This window comes from Lactuca sativa, chromosome 2 (assembly GCF_002870075.4).
Source record: "Lactuca sativa cultivar Salinas chromosome 2, Lsat_Salinas_v11, whole genome shotgun sequence".
NCBI classification, from domain to species: domain Eukaryota; kingdom Viridiplantae; phylum Streptophyta; class Magnoliopsida; order Asterales; family Asteraceae; genus Lactuca; species Lactuca sativa.
This window is the reverse complement of record NC_056624.2, coordinates 142,365,621-142,389,351: the sequence shown is the minus strand read 5'-3', so window position 1 is coordinate 142,389,351 and position 23,731 is coordinate 142,365,621. Positions and strand designations below refer to the sequence as shown.

General features: G+C 38.9%; 1 protein-coding gene and 1 non-coding gene across 2 annotated transcripts; both read right to left on the bottom strand.

Annotated features, from left to right (window-relative positions):
• Positions 1-17,204: 17,204 nt before the first annotated feature.
• On the bottom strand, positions 17,205-17,418 carry LOC111887839 (small nucleolar RNA U3). Its single transcript, XR_002848926.1, has one exon. It is a non-coding gene; the product is annotated as a small nucleolar RNA U3 (small nucleolar RNA).
• Positions 17,419-19,483: 2,065 nt separating this feature from the next.
• On the bottom strand, positions 19,484-21,157 carry LOC111887822 (UDP-glycosyltransferase 43). The gene has a single exon (XM_023883971.3). The coding sequence runs from the start codon at positions 21,014-21,016 to the stop codon at positions 19,601-19,603; it is 1,416 nt and encodes a 471-aa protein (XP_023739739.1). The 5' UTR covers positions 21,017-21,157; the 3' UTR covers positions 19,484-19,600.
• Between the last annotated feature and the right edge of the window lie 2,574 nt (positions 21,158-23,731).

Below are 23,731 nucleotides of genomic sequence, written 5' to 3'. Positions count from 1 at the left end.
GAGATGGGTTTCGATTGCATGGTTCGATGATCAGATTTTTGAGCTACTACTAGCAGTTGTGATAGATTGCTTAGGAAATGTTTAGAAACATAGGTTTCATTTGTAATTGCATTGTAAGGAAAAAGTTTTTCCGTATTTTATAAATAAATAAAAATTTGATTTTATCTTGTTTTATACTTGAGTAAATTACTAAAATCATCCCTATGGTTTGATATTACACGTTTGGTCCCTAACTTTTTTTTGCACTCGGATCGTCCCTATGGTTTGATTTCGTTGCATTTTTCGTCTCTATGGTTTGGTCAAAATATCACGTTTGGTCCCTAACTTTACGAGGCTTCTAGCTATTCCAAATGAAGCAGTGTATGGTTCGTTTCAGGAAAATTAGAAAAATACTGATTTTTATACTTTAAAGAGGCATAACTTTCTCATAAGAGCTCCGTTTTGGATGTTCTTTATATCCACAAAATTAGGAGAACATAATCTATTCAAAATTCTCATCAATAACTCTCAAATATACTCAATGAAAAATTTTATTTTTAACGTCACCAATAAATTAATTTTTTGGTGATTTCGATTCGATCTTCAACAATATATGTTTTGATATGTTCTAAAAGAATTTATGAATATTATATATTTAATATACATTATAAACACAAAGTTAACCACAATTGGTTTTTGATACATAGTAGTTCGCGGTGGTTTGACCGTCGAACCCTGACCAATTTTTACCAATTGTTACAATAAGTTATAAATTTGAGAGCTTGGTCACTCTCATTCAACCATGCACAAGTTATGGAGCATTGGGTGAATTTTTTGACATTGGTTATGATTTTGTGCCCTTGGTATGCATACAAATGGATAAAGTCAGAGACTTTATCCATTAATACGTCTATCTAGTTTAAATTTGGAAGTTTGGTGGTTGAACTTTCTGTATTAAGAACTTAATGATTAAGTTAGGATTTCTGGGAGTACATGGTGTAAATTTCCTTATGCGAGGCATAACTCCATTTTCCCCTTGTTTTTTCCACATTAGGCTCCACACCTTGCGTAGAGCTGTTATGCATTGTGTAATCTGGCTGGATGTTGACTTTTGACTTTTTGAACGGTGACCATTGACTTTGACCAAGTTTGACTTTAGGTCAAATGAAGTAATTTGAGTCGTAGATTGAGGTTTGGTCCCTTTTTGTTGTATAGGTGACATGTTTCATGGTTTCAAGTACATCAGATGATCGGGGCAAGGCGAAGACAAATGAATTTTTTGGATACTATGATTTTCATGACTATGTTTTTGGAAATATCGTTCTGTATGACGTGTGGTTTATAAAATGGTTTTTGAAAAATGAAATTTTTTATCATGATATTTGGGACATTACATAAATTGATATACTATTTATTGTTGAGTAATTCATAGATTAAACAATCAATATATTTAAGTTTGCTTGAATCATATTAATTTTACAATCATAAGCTTGGTTTAACTAATGTTTGATCAAAACCTAAGGTTAAATAATAAAGTTTGTAATTTTAATGTATAAAGTATATATGATGACCATTCATGTGTAGTAGCTTCATGACCTTTGATGCTCATAATTCAAGTCTCTCACAATACGAATTGAACACTGATTTTTAGGTTAACTAGTTTACTTGATCACTGCAATGAAAAGTCTCTAAATCAAAGGATTAGTTGTCTAAACCCGAAAACTAGTCAATTTAGGAATCAGTGAATAATGAATAAATATCCATTACACATAGTAGTTAACCAATATTTTGTGATGAAATCCAATCTAAACCAAAATACCTAAAGTGATTTGTTTCCAGTCAGTTGATCTAGTTAGTTTAGTTGTTGATTTAATTAAGATTTAATAAGAAAACCCCACCTTTTATTTTTTTCTTTTATTTAGTATAACTTATAATCAAATATTCTAATGTTAATTCACAATCGTTCCTCTTGAGTTCGATACCTTTGTTTATCAAAACTATATTATACTCGGTCAGGTTCACTGCATGTAAGGTGTGGCTTAGATGTGATAGACGAAAATTATAAATAAAAAGCTAGTGCATTAAAAATACACATCACATAACCTCCATAATACAGTCTAAATACTCCCAAGAGATCGAGTGATATGCTTTTCGAAATCTAGCTTTAAAAAACATCATTTGTTTTTAAAGTTCTCCTAATAAACAAACCATCTTACCCATTTCCCTTTCTCTGATTCCAAACCCCAACCCTTCCTTTCTGTCTCCTTCTTCTTTAGAATCAATAATTGTGGAGATTTGGGGTTTTAATTTCGAAGGTATGCATTACGGGACCATCAATCAAAACACCTCCAGAAGATGTATGGCACCGAGATTAAGGTGAATCCGGTGACGATTTCAAAAGGAACACTGAATCTGAATCTCCATCGATGAAAGATGCTTGGGGGTGACGAAAGGGGATTTTTAAATAGAGATATGCGCGGTTGTGGTAGTCAACTGAGTCTCTAAACAAATGTCGTATATCCTCTACTATACCATTTTGTTCTTGATGGATATTAATGGTGGATGGGGATTATCAATTTATTTGCAGAGAGAGAGAGAGCTTTTTTATTTATTAATTATTAAAATAAATAAATAGGTATTAATTTTTATTTAAAAAAAAAGATATATTTTTTAGGTGCAAAAATGGTCCTTTATATGTGAAAAGACAAATATACCCTCATGTGAGATGCACATGAGGGGGTTAACTGTAACGACCCATTTCACGCGTCCAAAAATTTCATTTTTCAAACAATACTTAGTAAAATCATTTGTAAATAAACATTGTCTAATCAGTACATTTCATATACGTAAACCATATCTGAAAACCAAAACATGTAATCAATCAAAACGTCAGAGTGTAAATCCCAGAACAATCCCATAAATGCGGAAAACAGTGTGTGTATGATGTGCCGCTACCACGCCATCTCATTCCCCTTCGACGAAGAGGTACCTGAAACCAAAACTGTAAACTGTAAGCACGAAGCTTAGTGAGTTCCCCCACTGTACCACATACCATAATCACATAACGTACTTATATTGTCAGGCATATATGGGTGCCCGACCTACCCCTTCGGTCCTCTCGACCGGATACTGACTAGCATATCTGGGTGCTGGTCTCCCCTTCGGTCCTCTCGACCGGATACTGGCTAGCATATCTGGGTGCTGGTCTCCCCTTCGGTCCTCTCGACCAGATATTGGGGACTATTTCACCCCCTACTACTACCACATAACACATATCACGTAATCTATCTAGCATGGTTGGGCATTACTACCCCTTCGGCCCTATCGACCGGTAATCTGGGGACTATCTCCCCTACTGTCACTAGCACATAGCATCATATCATACTAGCACATAAACATATCAGGTAGTAGCAAACCTAAATGAATATCACGGAGACAATCATCTAATCTTACAACTCCTACTAATGGGCCGGAATTGTGGCCGTAGACCCACCGCTACTGGAAGGTAACTCACCTCGTAGTAGCTGCTGATCTGTGTGGGAACTGTCTGTCTGCTGTTGCTGCTGCTCGGAAATCCTCCGGCTGTAATTTCCCACCAAACACTCAATCAAACACTGCTAACTGCCCTTGGGGTAAAACGACCATTTTACCCCTGACCAAGTCAAAGTCAAAGTCAACTACCTGACTCGCCGAGTTGGCTCGCCAACTCACCAAGTCCCTATCCTTCCCATTTGTCCTCATACCCGACTCTACTGGTCGAGTTGGGCGATGACTCGACGAGTTCTCCTTCTAAACTGATGTCCAATGATCCTTCATCCGACTCGCCGAGTTGTATGAACAACTCGTCGAGTTCATCTTCATCCAATGAACACTCAAGCCTGTGACTCGTCGAGTTGTATGAAAAACTCGTCGAGTTTGTTCTTGAGGTAAGAAGGTTGCCTTGGACTCTCCGAGTCAGGGCATTGGCTCGCTGTAACGCCTATGTTTCCGGGCTTGCCATATTTAGCAATATAATAGTCAAGGGTAACCTTTGTAACCCGTTTTGAAATAATAAGAATGTATTATTTGAGTATTATGTGTTTTGTGCTTAATTGCTTAATTATGTGGTCTGATTAATTAAGAATAAAAATAAGCGTCAAAATTTAAGTGTAAAATAAACTTAATATCTTTGGTTAATGTTGTAGTAGTCGAAACGAGGTTTCCGATTATATATAGAACGCCCAAATCTGACTTCGTATGAGGAAGTTATGATTTATCGAAGTTCAGGCTTAGCGGTATAAAGCCTGATATACTCGAATTGAGATCGAGTGGTTGTTAGCCGAAGCAATCTAAATGAGAATCGAAGATCTCATTGTTGGTATCGAAGCGATAAAAAGTTAGGCGAGAACGGACGTCAAACGAAGAAGTTATGAATTTATAACGAAAGTTTCTGTCGCGGCCTATTAAAAATAATTAATAAAAATAAAGTCAAAATTAGCCGACGGAGTCTAAACGAAAGTCGTAGAGCACGGTCTCACCTTCGCGTGGATATAAAGAACGTCGAAAACGGAGTTCGTATGAAGAAGTTATGAATTTCCGAAGTTTATTAATCATTTTGTATTTATTTTTAATTCAAAATTCGGAGGCATTATCCGAAGCCGTGTCACCGGTGTAATCCGGAGTACGCCCCGCGTACGAGGTTACGCTATCGCGTAACTCCGATAGTGTCGACACTTCGGATGACGCATGCAATGACGATTTCGGACGCATACGCACTGCGTACGCCTGTACGCCCCGCGTACTCCGAGGTTCCAGCCTCTATATAAAGGATCCGAAGACAGCCTTCTTTGTTGTTCAATTTCTTCTCCTCTCTCTAGTCTTTTGCATCGTTTTTCGTGCCGAAGCTACCCCGAAGCCCCGGTATCATACTCTAGCCCCGAGGCAAGTCCCGAGATCCCGAAGATCCCGAGAAGCGCGGTTCCCGAGTCGAAGCTCTGCCCGCGAGAAGTTCGATTTTCGAGGAGATCTTCCAGATCTGCTGTGGATTACTACTTCTATAAGTCGTAGTGCTGTTGGATCGTCTTCTGATCAAGTGAGTGTGTAGTTATTTCTTCTAATACAATAATACGAAGTATTTTATATAAAAATACGTGCTATGTGTATATATTTGGTTGTGTTATGTGTGAATGAGTATTCACTCTCTTCTATCTTATAGATCTGCTTATTCTTTATGAGATATGTGTTATGTGTGTGTGTGCCTCATCTGTTATGTGATATATGTGTTGATTAAAGCATGCTATACAGGTTTTCTTTAAACTACGTATGAAAATATATATTTTTATCTACTAATATGTTGGGTAGAACATGGGTAGATAGTTGGTGTGTAATAAACAGATGAGAGGCCTCGATGTTGTTGTTGTTGTTGATCTAGTTATTCAGCGGAGTATGGATAACGACCACAGACTCTTTCTAGACAGTCCAGTGGAACGCTAGCAGGTTCATAACCTGTAGGTGTTGTGAACGATGTGTTCACCGGTGTACTCTATCCCCCTCATGGTTGCCTTTAGGATATCTATTGTTGAGGAAACCCCTTCGCAGTGATGTCCGTCCCGATGAAAATCCTAGATTAGGTCCCTTGAGATAGTTGTTTTAGGGACGTAAAGTGAGGATAACGGGAATGGGTAATCGGGATATTGTTTGGTTGGTGAAATTAAATATAACTTATTTATTGTGGGTTGAAAACCCTATATGCTCACCAGGCTCCCAAGCCTGACCCACTCAGTTTTATTTGTATTACAGGAAGTGGCACAAGGGCGTAAGATGGATGGATCATCTTGTTGTTTCGTTTACAAGTCTGTATATGTATATATTTGTTGAATGACTTGTAATGTTTATCGTTTATGCTTTATGGTCTGTATCGGAACATGACATCCCGAGTTTTGATTATATAATGAAATGCATCTCTTGATGAAATGCTTGGATAAATATTATTTTATCATGTTTTGTTTTGGGAACAAATTCCGCAACTCTTTCAAATCAAAAGGATTTACTCTGAAATTATGTAAAAGCATAAATGAAAATCGGTCTTTTCTGGCCGAGATTTTGGGGATGTCACAGTTGGTATCAGAGCATTAGTTTAAGCGAACTAGGAATTTGTAGGATTTCTAGACTTAAACTTAGAATGCTAAGTGGAATTTTGAGATGTGTGTCTGTTGGATTTTGGACACAAGCACTAGCTTATTTTTAGGAAAGTTGCCTAAAATGCTTTTATGTGCTAAATGTTATATGTTGCCATATATGATATTATTTGTTCGGATCTGCGGTCTGTTGCCGACCGGATCTGGAAACCTTATGTGTGTAGGATTCTAAGCGTATGTCTACGTTATTAGAACTAGCATGTAAACGTTTCAGAGTGATAAGGATGATTTGAATATCTATCGTGAATGAGGATCTAATTTCACCTTATTCGGTGTGTAGATCAAAAATGGTGAGAACGAGAAGTGGCGTTGGAAACGCGGATGAAAACAGGAATCAACCGCCAGTGATTGAGCAGATACCTGTTGTAGCAGCAGCACCAGAACCAATAACAATGGCTGCGGTGCAAGCCATGATTCGGGCTATGCTAGCCGAACAAAGGGAGGAGATGCGACAAATGTTGCATAATAATAGGGATGAACCTGTCATACCTATTGAGGAACCAGAATTGATTCCCGAGCAATCGGAGGAAGGGAACAATAGTCGCATGGTGAGTCAAGTTGGGACTCAAGAGGAACGAAGGAACGATCCAGAAAGGAGAAACAACAGGGATGGGCGTATGTACAAGAATTTCTTGGGCGCCAAACCGCCAAGTCTTTCTGGGAGCCCAAAGCCTGTTGAGATAATGGATTGGATCTCCGAAATGGAGATGGTATTTGAAAGTTGCGACTGTAGCAACAAACAGAAAACCGTCTTTGCGGTTAGACAACTGAAGACTGGGGTCTTGAGTTGGTGGAAGTTGTTGGCAGATACTATGCCACGAGGAGAAGCCCTGAAAATGTCATGGGAGGAGTTCTTGGAACAGCTGAGGGTGCAGTATTGTTCAGAGATAGATCTGATTGATCTGAACAATGAGTTCCAAAACTTGAAGAAAGGGAAGATGAGCATAGATGACTATGCTACTGCATTTACTGAGAAGATGAAGTTGTTTCCGTACCTAGTGCCGACGGAACTCTCCAAGATTGAGAGGTTTGCTAACGGACTGCCTGCTGACTTTGGTCCGACAGTCAAAATGGCAACCACTCTGAAAACGGCTGTTCGTGCAGCTAAGAATGTGGAGGCCCAGCAGAAGGAAAGGGGTCTGGAAAGAATAGATGTTGGTGAAAAGAGGAAGTTCGATGGAACTTCAGGGTCCAACAAGAAAAACAAGTTCTCGAAGTCTGGTTCGAGGGGAGGTGGAGGTGAAGCGAAATGGTGCGACAAATGTAAGAAGAAGCATCATGGAAAATGTGAGGTGGCGAACACATGCTACAAGTGTGGAAAGCCAGGGCACTATGCCAATGAGTGTACCCTCACAAAGAAAGTTTGCTATGGTTGTGGTGAGGAGGGTCATATGTCGAGGGATTGCCCGAAGAAGAAGGAGGCAGCTAGACCCAACATTCCACCAAAGCCAAAGGCGAGAGCATTCCAGATGACACTGGAAGCTGCTAAAGATGAAGCTGATGTCGCTTCAGGTACCTTTCTCGTTAACGAATTGCCTGCCCAAATTTTATTTGATTCTGGAGCCAACTACTCCTTTATATCGCATGAATTTGGTAGAAAGCTAGCTTTGCCTGTTGTTAGACTAGATAATGCCTTATTAGTCGAAGTTGCTAGTGGCAAGTTTGTACCTGTTAGCTATCACATGAAAAACATCTTAATTGATCTGAATGGGAATAAGTTCCACGAGGAATTATTGCCTATCGAACTTAATGGTTTCGACATCGTATTGGGAATGGATTGGCTTAGCGCCAACGACGCCGAAATTTTATGCAAGAAGAAAATAGTCAAAGTAAACCCGCATGGGAAAGATTCGTTTATGGTGTATGGAGATAAACGCAGAGTGAATTCTGGAATCATTTCATTGATGAAAGCCATAAAATGTTTGACCAAGGGGTGTACATCGTATTTAGCATTCGTGATTGATGCTAAGAAGGAAAAGAAGGTGATGCAGAATATTCCAGTGGTGTGTGATTATCCGGAAGTATTTCCCGAAGATCTTCCTGGATTACCGCTTGATCGACAAGTGGAATTCCGTATTGACTTGTTGCCAGGAACCACACCAATAGCAAAAGCACCTTATCGATTAGCACCGACGGAGATGAAGGAGCTAATGATGCAACTTCAGGAGTTGTTGGACAAAGGTTTCATTAGACCTAGTTCATCGCCCTGGGGAGCTCCGGTGTTATTTGTGAAGAAGAAAGATGGAAGTATAAGAATGTGCATCGATTACAGAGAGCTGAACAAGGCAACAATAAAGAATAGATATCCGTTGCCAAGGATTGATGACCTGTTTGATCAATTGCAAGGTTCGAGCTATTTCTCGAAGATCGATCTTAGGTCAGGATATCATCAGTTGAAAGTAAGAGAGCAAGATATCGAGAAGACTGCATTCAGAACAAGATATGGACACTACGAGTTCTTGGTTATGTCGTTTGGACTAACCAATGCTCCAGCAGCGTTCATGGATTTGATGAATAGGGTTTGTAACCCGTTCCTTGATAAATCCGTGATAGTGTTCATAGACGACATTCTGATTTACTCGAAAAGCCAGGAGGAGCATGGCAAACACTTGCGAGAAGTGTTGGAAGTTCTGAAGAAGGAGAAGCTGTATGCAAAGTTCTCCAAATGTGATTTTTGGATTCGTGAAGTCCAATTCTTGGGTCACGTGGTCAACCAAGAAGGGATAATGGTTGATCCAGCGAAGATCGAAGCTGTGACGAAGTGGGAGCAACCGAAAAGTCCCACGGAGATTCGAAGCTTTTTGGGATTAGCTGGATATTACCGAAGGTTTATCCAAGGTTTTTCTTCGATTGCTACTCCATTAACAGCTTTGACCCACAAAGGAGCTACTTATGCTTGGAGTGAGAAGCATAAAGAAGCATTCGAGAAGTTAAAGAAGAAGCTATGCGAGGCACCGATACTTTCTCTACCTGATGGAGTTGAAGACTTCGCTGTTTATAGCGATGCGTCTGGTGTTGGATTGGGTTGTGTTTTGACCCAAAGAGAAAAGGTGATAGCATATGCGTCTCGACAGCTGAAAGAGCATGAAAAGAACTACCCGACTCATGATTTGGAGTTGGCAGCGGTAGTTTTCGCTCTGAAAATATGGAGGCATTACCTCTATGGCACGAAGTGCAAACTTTTCACTGATCATAAGAGTCTCCAATACCTCTTTAATCAGAAAGAATTGAATATGAGGCAACGACGCTGGCTAGAATTACTTAAAGACTATGACTGCGAGATACTTTACCACCCCGGTAAGGCTAATGTTGTTGCTGATGCTCTTAGTCGGAAAGTCAATCTTGAAAGGAAAAGGCCAAGAGCGTTGAGAATTGAAGTTGTCTCGACCATTGTGGAAAGTATAAAGAAAGCTCAAAGCGAAGCTTCTGAAAAGAATGACCGAAAGGAGGAACGTTTGGGCAAAACGTTGGTGTTCGGTGTAAACAGTCATGGACTGAAGGTGTTCCAAGATCGGATTTGGATACCTAAGACAGGAGGAGTCAGAGATCTTCTGATGGAAGAAGCTCACAAAACCATGTACTCGATTCATCCCGGTAGCACTAAAATGTATAGGGACCTGAAACCCTACTACTGGTGGCCGACGATGAAGCTTGATGTTGCAAAGTATGTGGCCGAGTGTGTGACTTGTGCGAGAGTCAAGACACAACATCAGAAACCGTACGGGAGTTTAGAACCTTTGCCTGTGCCTATGGGTAAGTGGGAAGACATTGCTATGGATTTTGTCACTAAACTGCCCAGAACAAAGAATGGTCACGACATGATTTGGGTGGTCGTTGATCGATTCACTAAGAGTGCGCATTTCATAGCGGCCAGGGAGAAATGGTCTATGGAGAAGCTTGTGAATTCTTACGTGAAGGAAATTGTGAGGCTTCACGGTGTTCCGTTAACGATTGTGTCGGATCGTGATAGCCGTTTCACATCGAGGTTTTGGAAAAGTCTACAAGAGGAATTGGGTACCAAGTTGTGTTTAAGTACAGCTTACCATCCGCAGACTGATGGTCAGAGCGAACGAACGATACAAACACTTGAAGATATGCTGAGAGCATGTACTCTAGAATTCCTAGGTAATTGGGATGAACATTTACCGTTGGTAGAATTTTCCTATAATAATAGTTTCCACTCGAGCATTAAGATGGCACCTTACCAAGCTTTGTATGGACAGAAGTGTCGTACGCCGTCTTGTTGGCTTGAGGCTGTGGAAAAGCAGTTTATGGGACCGGAGTTGGTTCATCAAACTGCTGAAAAGTTGAAAATAATTAGGGAAAGAATGTTAGCGGCTCAAGATCGTCAAAAGAGCTATGTTGACAAGAAGCGGAGACCGATAACTTTTGAGGTTGGGGATTCGGTTTTGCTTAAAGTCTCGCCGTGGAAGGGACTTATAAGATTTGGTAAAAGGGGAAAGTTGAGTCCAAGGTTTATTGGACCGTTTAAAGTTCTTCAGAGGATTGGGAACCAAGCTTACAAGCTCGAATTACCCGAAGAACTGAATGGAATTCACAACACTTTTCATGTGTGTTATTTGAGGAAGTTCACGGGAGAAGTTCCCGACATAATTCCAATTTCTGAATTGAGAATTGATGAGAACAAAAGGTTGATTGAAGAACCAGAGGCAATTGTTGACCGAAAGACTAAGAAATTGCGACGCAAGATGGTTGGGTTAGTGCTTGTCCGATGGAAACACACGAATGGGCCGAATCTCACCTGGGAGACGGAGAGTGACATGATGGGTCGCTATCCGCATTTGTTTGTTGATGTGTGATTCCAGGGACGGAATCATTCTAAGGTGGAGAGAATTGTAACGCCTGTGTTTCCGGGCTTGCCATATTTAGCAATATAATAGTCAAGGGTAACCTTTGTAACCCGTTTTGAAATAATAAGAATGTATTATTTGAGTATTATGTGTTTTGTGCTTAATTGCTTAATTATGTGGTCTGATTAATTAAAAATAAAAATAAGCGTCAAAATTTAAGTGTAAAATAAACTTAATATCTTTGGTTAATGTTGTAGTAGTCGAAACGAGGTTTCCGATTATATATAGAACGCCCAAATCTGACTTCGTATGAGGAAGTTATGATTTATCGAAGTTCAGGCTTAGCGGTATACAGCCTGATATACTCGAATTGAGATCGAGCGGTTGTTAGCCGAAGCAATCTAAATGAGAATCGAAGATCTCATTGTTGGTATCGAAGCGATAAAAAGTTAGGCGAGAACGGACGTCAAACGAAGAAGTTATGAATTTATAACGAAAGTTTCTGTCGCGACCTATTAAAAATAATTAATAAAAATAAAGTCAAAATTAGCCGACGGAGTCTAAACGAAAGTCGTAGAGCATGGTCTCACCTTCGCGTGGATATAAAGAACGTTGAAAACGGAGTTCGTATGAAGAAGTTATGAATTTCCGAAGTTTATTAATCATTTTGTATTTATTTTTAATTCAAAATTCGGAGGCATTATCCGAAGCCGTGTCACCGGTGTAATCCGGAGTACGCCCCGCGTACGAGGTTACGCTATCGCGTAACTCCGATAGTGTCGACACTTCGGATGACGCATGCAATGACGATTTCGGACGCGTACGCGCTGCGTACGCCTGTACGCCCCGCGTACTCCGAGGTTCCAGCCTCTATATAAAGGATCCGAAGACAGCCTTCTTTGTTGTTCAATTTCTTCTCTTCTCTCTAGTCTTTTGCATCGTTTTTCATGCCGAAGCTACCCCGAAGCCCCGGTATCATACTCTAGCCCCGAGGCAAGTCCCGAGATCCCGAAGATCCCGAGAAGCGCGGTTCCCGAGTCGAAGCTCTGCCCGCGAGAAGTTCGATTTTCGAGGAGATCTTCCAGATCTGCTGTGGATTACTACTTCTATAAGTCGTAGTGTTGTTGGATCGTCTTCTGATCAAGTGAGTGTGTAGTTATTTCTTCTAATACAATAATACGAAGTATTTTATATAAAAATACGTGCTATGTGTATATATTTGGTTGTGTTATGTGTGAATGAGTATTCACTCTCTTCTATCTTATAGATCTGCTTATTTCTTTATGAGATATGTGTTATGTGTGTGTGTGCCTCATCTGTTATGTGATATATGTGTTGATTAAAGCATGCTATACAGGTTTTCTTTAAACTACGTATGAAAATATATATTTTATCTACTAATATGTTGGGTAGAACATGGGTAGATAGTTGGTGTGTAATAAACAGATGAGAGGCCTCGATGTTGTTGTTGTTGTTGATCTAGTTATTCAGCGGAGTATGGATAACGACCACAGACTCTTTCTAGACAGTCCAGTGGAACGCTAGCAGGTTCATAACCTGTAGGTGTTGTGAACGATGTGTTCACCGGTGTACTCTATCCCCCTCATGGTTGCCTTTAGGATATCTATTGTTGAGGAAACCCCTTCGCAGTGATGTCCGTCCCGATGAAAATCCTAGATTAGGTCCCTTGAGATAGTTGTTTTAGGGACGTAAAGTGAGGATAACGGGAATGGGTAATCGGGATAGTGTTTGGTTGGTGAAATTAAATATATTACTTATTTATTGTGGGTTGAAAACCCTATATGCTCACCAGGCTCCCAAGCCTGACCCACTCAGTTTTATTTGTATTACAGGAAGTGGCACAAGGGCGTAAGATGGATGGATCATCTTGTTGTTTCGTTTACAAGTCTGTATATGTATATATTTGTTGAATGACTTGTAATGTTTATCGTTTATGCTTTATGGTCTGTATCGGAACATGACATCCCGAGTTTTGATTATATAATGAAATGCATCTCTTGATGAAATGCTTGGATAAATATTATTTTATCATGTTTTGTTTTGGGAACAAATTCCGCAACTCTTTCAAATCAAAAGGATTTACTCTGAAATTATTTAAAAGCATAAATGAAAATCGGTTTTTTCTGGCTGAGATTTTGGGGATGTCACACTCGCCGAGTCCCTCCATTACCGAGTATGGCTTTCGACTCACTGAGTCCACTTATAGCTCACTGATCCCACTCGACATAACTTAAAATGGGAAAATCGGGGACTCGCAACTCGACTCGCCGAGTCCGATGAACGAATCGCCGAGTCGCATGCATGCAATTACTATATACTCGATTCTGCTTGAATCCAATGCATTCCGTTTATAGATCTGGGTTCTTAGGGTAGGTTTTACATGTAAATTTTCCAACTTTACGTGTATTTATGCATAAAAAGGGAAATAAGAGTCTTAAAAAAGGACTAGAATAGTAGATCTAGGACTTATACACAAGTTAGGCTCATAAAGGCAATAGATCCAAGCTCCTAGAGCTCAATCATGCCTAGACCTGAAGTCCCTTAACACTATAAGCTCATTACTCAAAGATCAAGACTAGAAGAGGCCTTAAAATGACTACATAAGCTCTTAAGGAGATAATAATGAAGGAACAGAGAGGATTTCGAGTCTAATACCTCTAGAAGCTCTGAAATGGCACAAAGATTCTGGATATTTTTCCTCTTCTCTTGATCTACCTTCCTCTTTTCTCCAACACTTTAAAGAATTGCACCAAAAGCACTCAAATCACTAAAAGAAGGGTTAGGGCTTCGTGAGGGGTGCTCTGGACGTAATGGGGGCCGTTATGAGGCACAAAAAGATGTTTAAATAGGGTGCAAACCCTTGAAATTAAGGTTTCATCCAGACTGGCGGACTCACCGAGTCCAGGATATGGACTCGTCGAGTCGTCAACTTAAACGTGCTCAATATCTCGTCTCTACTCGGCGAGTCGGGCCTACAACTCGCCGAGTCCCAGCTAAAAATGCAAAACTACATTAACAACAATAACTTAACGAAAGTTAGGTCGATGGACCATTTCTACACACAAACTACGCCAAAATGACCATGAATCCAAAAAAGTCGAAGTTTGGACTGAAACCCCAAAAAAAATGCATACTACAGGGGCCATTTTTGCAATTTTGCCTTCTTTTTACAAGCGCCTAAAAAATAAGTTTTTCTTTTTTCGTCTAAAATCTCACTACGATCATTTTCGTAAATATCCTCATTAATTTTGGTCTATTCAAAGTTGAAAGACGATCAAAAACCCTAACAGTGCTCTGTCGGATTTTCTACTTTTCCTCCTACCATATCAAATGTTGACATGTTCATATTTAATTACACATTTCATGAAATTAATAAACATTTAATCCACCTGTCAACATTTGATATCATAAAATGAAATTAATAAAAAGAATATTTAATTTCTCTTTTCGTAAATATCCTCATTCATTTTGGTCTATTCAAAGTTGAAAGAGGATCAAAAACCCTAACAGTGCTCCTTAGGATTTTCTTTTTCTTTTAGTAAAAGAAAAAGAAACCCACCCTCCAAATCCAAGACCTCCTTGGATCCTCCCACCCATCTCCGCCTCCTCCGAGTAATTTGATCTCTTCTTCGTTGGCAGCAGAGCATAACAACCAGCTAAGCACTCGGCCGACGACAAAATGAGCGAAGATTCATCCACTAGTCCTCCTCCTCCTCCTCCTCCTCCTGCTGCAAACACAAATGAAGCTGAGAAGAGTACAATAGAACCAATTCGAATGCCTACAATCGAAGAAGTAAGGGGCCAAGATATTTGGAACAACTGTGCTGTTCGTAGCGTTGCCAGCGGCGTCATGGGTTTGTCTCCCTCATCCTTCTTCTCTTTCTCACCTCTCTGTATTTTCTTCATCCTTTTTCTTACATTGGCCCCAAATTAAACAAGCTCCTCTTTTCAATTTGCTAGAAAACCGAATAGATTTTTATTTTTGTTCTAACGTCATAAGGTAACTTGTGTCAAGTGTAAAATTGTTGCATAATCTTAGCAAGGGTTACAAATCGATAATTGCTGGTTGTGAATCAACCTGATTTTCTGTTTGCATTTAAGAGCATTGATTTCAACGATAAGAACTGAACTTCAAGCTAATAAAAGTTCAACTTTTGATGCGATTCCAGTTCTAGTTCCAACTTCCAATTTGTTTCAGATCAACAAACTTAAGATCTCCAACACACCATGACCTAAACTGGATTGTGATAAATGGTACAGGAGGTGGACTAGGGCTAGCTATGGGGTTGTTTCTTGGTGCATTGGATAATCCAATAATGCAAGATGAGATGAGTGGTAGACAACAGTTTATCTATACTGCAAAACAGATGGGTAGAAGGAGCTGGGGTTCCTGTAAGGCTTTTGCAGTTATGGGGTTTATCTTCTCAGCTGCTGAATGTGTTGTTGAAAAGGCAAGATGCAATTTTTTTAGCAATATATTCTTCCTTTCTTTTTTCTTTCATCTCCATTGATGCTGATTGTTTCTTTAAAGGCACGAGCAAAACATGACATGACAAACACAGTTGCAGCTGGGTGTGTAACTGGGGGTGCAATTTCTGCAAAGGGTATTATTTATTTATTTATTTTGATATATTTTTTATACGAAAATTAGTTTGTGTGTTAATTTAATGTAAAAGATTTGTATTGGTGATTTTTTCAGGAGGTCCAAAGGCAGCTTGTGTTGGTTGTGCAGGATTTGCTGCTTTTTCTGTTGTGATTGAGAAGTTTCTAGATAGACATGATTCATGAATGAGAGATGAGACATCAATTTTTGAAGATACAATAAAATAAATTGTTACCCCATTTACAATTTTCCTACAAAAAATAGAAGCATAGGATGTGTGACACAAGCAAGATAGGTTAAACATTGTTCAATTTTGGAATTTCTTTACTTTGATAAAATGGGACCCATTGCTGATTGTTCGTAGATTATTGGAACTTGAAAAAGAAGTTGGAAATTTTGGAAATGTTTCTTGTGTAATGTAATAACTAATCAAATTGCTTCAAGAACTTTATTGTGGTTATTTTGTTGATGAGATTGAGTTCGTATGACATGTATACAAGTTTTACATTTTATTTATTAGTTAGATTACTATTTCTACACCATTTTTTTCTCATGATAATGTTGGTGAGTGAAAAGGAAAAAGCTCTCTTGGTGTTTTCTTACCCATTTGGTTTCTTGATAGGTCTGTTGCAAATGTGAAATGTGGAGTCATTTGTGATTTGTTCATCCATTGTACATTCAAAGGTTGTGTGTAACTCAAATATTTTTATTTTTGTTACGTATTTGTTATTATCAACCAACTTATTATTAGCTCAATCTCTTATTAGAAAAAATATTTATAGCAAATATCATTGGTTTTAATATTATCACATCCATCACATTTTTTTCTCCCCTACACACCCTTGTTGGGAAAACAGCAAATATGCTATCTTGACATGTGAAGTGTTTTTCTACAACTTGAGTATTCTTGTTTCCTGCAATCACTATATTTGGGACACAATACCCTTTATTGGTTTGAGATTTTGCTTCTCTAAAAGTAAAAAATATCCATAAGTGAAGATTTAAAACTATAGATTAGAGTAAGTTATATTTTAGGTCCCTGCACATAGCTGAAAATTTCAAATTTGTTCTCTGGCAATTTTGGTCCTTATGTGAAATTTTTGTCACATTGTTGGTTTCTGTTTAAGGTAAAATGACTATATTCTTGGGATCAAATTTGGAAAAATCAGCTATACTCAGGGACCAAAAAACATTACAAGAACCTTAAATAAGCACCAAATTGCAAAAGAAATAAGTTACACTCAATGGCCAAAAATGTAATTTTCTCTAGATTATAAAAAAGAAACTATTAAAGCATAGGCGTTAAATAACCATGGAGTAAAGTGGATATAAGATGAATGGTAGCAGGAACAAAGTTAATGCACAAACTAGACATAAGTGCAAATGTGGAGTTTGAAATGTTGAATCAGCAAAAAGGGTAATAATGTAATTTGTGATTTTGTTAACTTACTTCTGCATTATGCCATATTCGTGCACAGTATATTGTAAGTGTAGCTAGTCGATGGCAAGTTTGTTTTTCCCTTTCCACATATGTATAGTTGCCATCCACAAGGCCTCAACTCTCAATAAACTGGCATTTCATCGAACACTTGTTGGGCACCAAAAAGATATAGTTGTCTGTCAGACAACCATGCAACCATGCCAGGACCCATGAAGATAGATTGGCAACGATCATCTACTGAGCCATAGCCGAGACCATGAAGCTCTGTTAATCACGCTCTGGCTACATGGTCGTGGTTCATCAACCAGACATGGGTTTCTGTCTTCTTAGGAATCAAGAATACAGAGGTACGAGCCTATAGAACAGATCCTGTTCAAGTAAGGTCGTGCTGATCAATCTCTCCAACCCTCAAATATCGCCGATTTATTTGCACTTCGGAGGCGATGTGGGATGTCGCCTCTAGATTCTTGGGTCTTCTTGTGACCTTGTGTTGTATAGGGGCTGGTAAGAAATTAAGTGGAACTAATTCACAGACGTTTTAATCCTTACTTGTTTTTTAACTGTCTATATTTTTGGACTTTTCTCCCTTACTAAATTAAAAATATTATAATTATAATTATTAATAAATCTATCTCAAGTTAATAATTATCTATTTATCTTTCTCTTTTACGTATAATCATATATAGTTTGAGTATTTCAATTTATGTTATTTATTAGTTATTATAAATTTTATCGTTTTTAAGATTACAAAAAAATTAAACATTTTTTTATTTTAAAATAAACTAAAATTCCGTAAAAATTATTGATCGCTCGCAGTCTCGCAATGTTAAAAGCTATATTTAACAGAATAACTTAAATATTAGCTAGTAGCTAAAAAGTTAGTTGGTAGATTATAAGCTAACCGATAAAAAATAACATTTGGTAAAAATAATTGATAGGTTACTTTGAAAACATCAAATTACATATACGAGCATATAGAAAATGTATTTAACAAACATAGTCTAAAGCTCCAATGGTAGTGTGAAAAAAGTCATTGCACTTTGTTTTTGCCTTTAGAAAATCAATTGTTCAAAAAAATATATATATAAAGTGCTCATGTGTATACCATTAAGAAAAATGTCAGTCTTACATATTAAACAACTTCCTACTAACGGTTGATCTTAAACCATCAATATTCATTCATGAAATAACAAGAGCCAAAATCCTCGAAATCAAAAGACAACAAACAAGTATTCCTCTTACTAAACACGATCGAACAACCAATTCACGTATCCTCGGTGTCAGTGAACTAAAGCAACAAAGGGCCACCTCTAAAATCGATTCTCCATTAAGATAATACACATACACAAGAACAATACACAAAATAATATAATCCAAAATAATATATTCCTTCTCTATGTGAGTCGTTACAACCATGCTAATGTGACTAACGCAAATGTCTTGACGTTCTTCAAGCGTCAGTTTCTAAAGATATTTGTCACCCTAGACTGGCTCGTCGAGCTGTAGCGAACAACTCAGGTGTGGGGGTGTCAACCTCGTATAGATCAACAACCTGTTGTCGGAAGTGTTGTCATATACCGACTATGTCAACATCCTATACTTGCATATCTAAAGAGGAGAGATGAAGCCGGAAAGGAGAACCATTGTCAGAGTTTCTTTGTCTCTTGCGGTGGTTTTCCCATACTACTTTCTTTTATGTTCCATCATCGTCTTCATATCACCTCCTCAAACAAACACTAGTGCTCTTCGATGGAGGCTTTGTTATGATATACAAGGCAGTGACAGACCCAAAAAGAAAAATTAAGGATTGCACAAAATTTTAAGGGGTTGCTCATATAGCGCTCTTTTGTCACAAAATTGTCACTAAACCGACGAATTTACACTAAATTCACAATTATCATACTTTGTGATGGATTGTCAACGGATTTATAATGAATTTGTGACGAAATTCCAACGGATTTGTGATGAAATTTCGATGAATTTCCACTAAATTTATATTTGACGGGAAAATTTGATGGATAACTCATGCTACCCTATGCTACATGCTAAATTTGCCCTTGATACAAAGTACAGAGAATAATAAGGTAAGGATTCTAATTTGGTTCTACAATTATGAAATTGATGCACTAGAAGCTAGAAAATCATGAATATTTTGTATTTTCCTAGACCCTAAAAGAAGAAACATGGTTGTAGAGTGTGGTAAGCAAATTAGGCTTGTGATGGTAGATGGATATGTATGAACTAACATGCACTTAAATGCTTGATGTTTTGAAAAGCTTATTACCTTTTTGTAGTTTCTTATTATTCCATGTATATGCTACCATATGTTCATTGACTTCACGTATAACAATAATGATCTAGCATTCTTTTAAGATTTGTATGGACTAACATCTTGAACCTTTTAGTTTGCAAGATTATGAGTCTTATATGTTGGTGGTGCACGTGGAGAAAACAATGCAAAGACGTTTAGTTGAGTTAAATATTATGTGAAGCATGTAAAATACAACATGAAAGAGTGGATTGTTAAATCCGTACAAACATATAAAGTAGGTTATGTCAAATAGGGTATTTATACGTTTGATAGAAGAATATTAATCAAATCCTCCATAGCTCTAAAAGATGATCCATTTTCCATCAAAGCTTTCTTGCTCATCTCACTCATTTCCTTGACCTTTTCCCTCAACTTACCATCACCACCGTTCATTAACTCCCTTATACCCCGCTCAACATCCTCCGCCAACACCAGATCCCCACCCTTATCTCTACTATCCAGTCTTATCTCCACACTCAATCCAAGTTCTCTTGCCATTTCAAAGGCATTCAACTGTTGCTCTGCATATAAAGGCCACGTGGCAATCGGTACACTGTACGAAATGCTCTCCAAGATTGAGTTCCAGCCACAATGGGACACAAACCCACCAATTGCTTTGTGTGCCAGCACACTCACCTGCGGGACCCACCCACAGATCAATCCTATCTCAGCTGTTCGATCAATGAACCCATCTGGAAACAAAGACTCGTCAAGATGTTCATAATCGTTTGGAAGCTTTAAATTCTCCTTCGCCGGTTCACGTAATGCCCATAAGAACCGGTACCCGGCTCGCTCCAAACCTTTAGCTATTTCTCTCACCTGAACCGGGGTTAAACTCCCCATGCTACCAAAACACAGGAAAACAACTGATAATTCAGGCTGATGATCGAGCCATTCGATGGTTTTTTCATGCCTAGAACGGTTTGAGTGCCACTTAGCCGGTCCAACATGATCAATTATCGGTCCAACCGGGTAAATTGGTGGCAAATCCATGTAACTGGAAGACAGAGAGTCAATGGAGTAGGGTTCGAGCTCTTGGAAGGTATTTACAATAATACCCTTCGTCTCTTTGTACCTTAGCGCGTGACTTACAAATCTCGAGTAACCAAATTCGTCTTTCTTGATACAGAACGTTGGAAGGGTGTTTGAAGGAATAGGTTTGGCGTAACTAGGTACTATTAACTCGTTTGCTGAGTCAACTGACTCGTTAGCCGGCAAGGTTGTGAGGTGGAGTACAAAACCCAGATAAGCTGCCGGAGACGCGAAGAAAAGGTAGCACGGAATGTTGAGATCGTTGGCGACGTCAATCATGGAAGTGCAGAACATATCCACGAACAATCCGGCGAGTGGAACCGAGGTTGAGAGGGTTTTGAGTGTTTGTTTGACTATTGGTTTGTGGTTTCCTATATAGATTGAAGTAAACTCGATCCTAGAGTTGTACTGATCCGACGGTGGTGAGTCAACCGGAGGGATTTGGATGAATCGGATATGTTCGATGGAGGTGCGTGATTGGATGTAGTCTTCGATGAGTGGCATTTGCGGCATGGAGATGGTGAGTATTGCGACGGAGATACGATCGGGATGGTGGTTGATGAGGCGGGTTGCAAACTCAACGGCAGGAACAAGGTTACCCATGTAGGGTGTTGCGATGATTGCTACCTCTGCTCTCCTCATATCTTGAAATTGGGAATTGCTCTTCGTTCAACGTTGGAATCCACTCATACGCGTAATAAACTAATCAATATAGACGCATAGTCTCGCGAGACACAATAGAATAGAAAATTGTATGGTGGGCGATAGAAAAACCTTAGAGCATCTTTCTCTTTTCCTTTTTAGGTAATCTTTACTTATTATTATTATTATTATTATTATTATTATTTACAATCAATATATCAAGTTTGGGCTTGTTACTTGGTGTTTGGTGCGCAACAACTAACTTATTTTTCAAGCTTTTAAGTTGTCATGTTCGACGGGCAAAAAATAGTTTATAATCTAGCTTTTTAAAAAACAACTTAGAGCATTTTTAGCCCACTCTCAAATTTCACTTTTTCCTTCAATGTTGTTTTCACCTCTACCCTATTTTCATGGGAAATGACGCAAAGACCCTCTTTTCCATTTTAAGAAGTTTTTTACGGACAAAAATTAGCTTATAATCTAGCTTTTTAAAAAACAACTTAGAGTATTTTTAGCCCACCCTCAAATTTCATTTTTTCCTTCATTTCTTTCCATGTTCTTTTTCACCTCTCCCCTATTTTCATGGGAAATGACGCAAAGGCCCTATTATGTATTTCAAATTTACCCTTATAGTCCCTAAAATTATTTTTTTGCCTTTTAAGAGAACAAAATTGATGTTAGCTTGTTTTTTTGTCACTGCGATCTAATATACCAGGTTACATGCATTTAAAGCTGATGTGGCTTCACTCTCTATATGATTTGACATTTTTTCGGCAAGATTCATATGATTATCATAACTCAAATATCATAACTCAAATATCAATATAACATGGCTAACATATTGGGGAACTACTTACTTGGCTCGGCCGATCACGCGCATTGCACTCTCTTCTTTTCCATTTTAAGAAGTTTTTGACTTTTTTTTTTTAAAATCAATTTTACCATTTCCTTAGTCTGAGTCCTGACACACCCAAGAGTATGCTCAAATCCCTCAAACCAAGGCTCTGATACCAACTTGTAACGACCTAATTTTTCAAAAGAAAATTTTTATTTTTAAATAATCAAAATATTTCCAATAAACCACAAAATCTCAAGAACAATTGTTTTCAAATTCATAACATCAACAAATTTATTTCAAATATCAGGGTGTCCAAAAAAACGCCTGAGAGAATGCATGTCGCGCTATCAAGCCTTGCCCTTGCCCTTAGGCTCAGATGTACCTGAAACAAACCAATAAACTGTAATGCTTAGTGAGTTCCCCAGAGCATACCCCACATAATCCACATAATCGCATAATCCATATTAGCTATAAAAGCTACCATATAAGTCATGCATACAAACATATAGGGATGTCGTGGGCTCCTCCCAGGGTCTTACTCTAGGATGCCATGGGCTCCCCCCATGGTCTTTAGTTGGAAAGCCATGGGCTACTCAGCATGGTCTTACACCCAAGTGTAATGGGCTCCCCCCTATGGTCTTCCCTGCAAGTATCACATATATAACTAGCATAACACCTAATATGTAACCAACTAACATACCACATATCACTACATCAACTAGTGTTCCGCATATCACAAAATGGGCCGACCTTGGTGCCTTCGACCCATTGGTATGGTAAGGAGACTAACCTCTCAAAAATGTTGAACTGATAAAGAGGTCGGTAAAAAGGCCAACCCTAAGGTCTTTATATAGGGTGTAACACCTTTGAAATTAGGCTTTCCAAGTCTAACCGTTAAACCAAGCCTAATCCTCGTACGCCCAGTATATGAGGCCTCGCACCTCCAATTGGCTCCACCTTAGTACGCTAAGTGTACCATGTGGTACGCTAAGTGTACCATGTGGTACGCCTTGCGTACTGGCTTCTCAGCTAGTACGCTAAGCGTACCATGTGGTACGCCCCACATACTACTCTAAGGACTAAAATGAAACAATTAAATATAAAAGGGACTAAAAGGAACATACCTAAAATCCAAGTGTTACAATTCTCCCCCACTTGAATCAGACTTTGTCCTCGAAGTTCGTTGCCTCGAATAACTCCGGATAGTGCTCCTTCATCTTATCATCGGGCTCCCAAGTCCACTCCAAACCCTTATGGTGCTGCCATTGCACCTTTACCAACTAGACAACCTTGTTCTTCAAGGTTTTCGCTTTCCAATCCAGAATCGTCACTGGTCTCTCAATATAATTCAGGCGGTCATCCACCTGAATACCCTCCAATGGTACCACTGTGAAATCATCCACTAAGTACTTCCGCAGTTAAGAGACATGGAACGTGCTATGAATCTGAATGAGCTCATCTGGAATATCCAAGCGATAAGCAAGCCAGACCACCTGAGCCAAAACCATGAAAGGAACAATATACGTGTAGCCCAGCTTGCCCCGCTTCCTGAACCAGATGACACCTTTCCAAGGTGACACATTCAGGAGAACCATATCTTTAAGGAAAGTATGGATAGATGTGGAAGGTATTATGGGCCCATTCTACTGGAAGCAGAGGATCCATACCCAAGTTAAGGGAAGTCACGATGATATCGAGAAGCTTGTAAAGTGTGGGATTTTTTTAGTGTATTCTGATGGTTTATTGGATTTATGTTTCAGTATGGTGGTTACTCGAGGAGCTTCTAGTGCAGATAGGGGTGCCGGTGATGGTTCGGGTTCGGGCTCTAGGGCCGGACATATGGATGATCATATGCGGGAGTTTATTTCATCAGATAT

Bases quoted from the DNA above. Each gene is read 5' to 3' on its own strand.
- LOC111887822 (XM_023883971.3), bottom strand. From the start codon at position 21,016: ATGAGGAGAGCAGAGGTAGCAATCATCGCAACACCCTACATGGGTAAC.